Source organism: Phalaenopsis equestris, unplaced genomic scaffold (assembly GCF_001263595.1).
Source record: "Phalaenopsis equestris unplaced genomic scaffold, ASM126359v1 Scaffold000002, whole genome shotgun sequence".
Classification (NCBI taxonomy): domain Eukaryota; kingdom Viridiplantae; phylum Streptophyta; class Magnoliopsida; order Asparagales; family Orchidaceae; genus Phalaenopsis; species Phalaenopsis equestris.
This window is the reverse complement of record NW_018164444.1, coordinates 5,925,674-5,926,594: the sequence shown is the minus strand read 5'-3', so window position 1 is coordinate 5,926,594 and position 921 is coordinate 5,925,674. Positions and strand designations below refer to the sequence as shown.

The following is a 921-nucleotide window of genomic DNA, read 5'->3' as shown; positions in this document are numbered from 1 at the left end:
AAAATGCCAAATCTTGCCGATTGAATCAATAAAAATTATGAATATAAAATTTTTGAAAATATCTCTCCCGTAGATATTGAATCTCCCCGAGAAGCTTCAAGTATCAATTTAAAAATATTCCGCCCTTAAATAATCGTTTTCTTCGTTCCAAGTTCCCACTTATCACTTCCCGCTTCCCAATTCCCCGCTCCACCGCCCCCCCACATTCACCCTTCCAAGCAATTCAAAGGAAATTGTTCAGCACTTGACATCCACGAATTATAAATAAACACGTGTCACTTCTGTCCTCGCGGGACGCTCGGAAATAAATCCGTGTGGCCGACTTCCTGTTAACCGCCACGTGTACTTACGAATCGGCTTACCTTCTATAATATAAAGCGCACCATCCTCACTGCTCTTCGATCCATACAATTTCCCTTCTTCCCATTAGAGGCTTCTGAGTTCTCCCTCCGAAGAGAATGGGCTTCATGTCCTTGGTCTCAGAGCTCTGCTCTGCCATTGACGACCACCATAGAAACCGCAAGAAGATGAAAAAGAAACAGTTCCAGGTACAGTAAATTTTACCGGCATATGTAACTGTATTTTCAACTCTTTTTATTTTCTACATTTAATAAAATAACTGAGCAGGTCGCTAGGATGAAGAATAAAAGTGATTTATGACAATAACTACTGCATGTGAGAAAATTAGGGGTGTAAACGAGCCAAACACAAGCAAGTCTAGGCTCAGCTCGTGTTTGACTCGTTTATATTTCAAGCTGAAAAAGTATGTTCGTGTTCGGCTTATTTGTTTAGCAAGCCGAACACGAGCTGTTCATGAACAAATAACATTTTAAGAACCTTAATCACATAGCCATAAAATGGTAAGGATTGGGGCAATATTTAAAAATTATTGTTTATATTAAAACATCATTTAAATCTAAA

At 38.9% G+C, this 921-nt stretch overlaps 1 protein-coding gene across 1 annotated transcript in view; it reads left to right on the top strand.

The window, feature by feature from the left end:
* Positions 1-414: 414 nt before the first annotated feature.
* LOC110034022 (heavy metal-associated isoprenylated plant protein 27) overlaps positions 415-921 on the top strand; it is a 1,367-nt gene continuing 860 nt past the window's right edge. Inside the window, exon 1 of the mRNA XM_020738255.1 lies at positions 415-548. Within this exon, the coding sequence (XP_020593914.1) occupies positions 459-548 (90 nt within the window). The 5' untranslated portion in view covers positions 415-458. The remainder of the gene's footprint in view (positions 549-921) is intronic.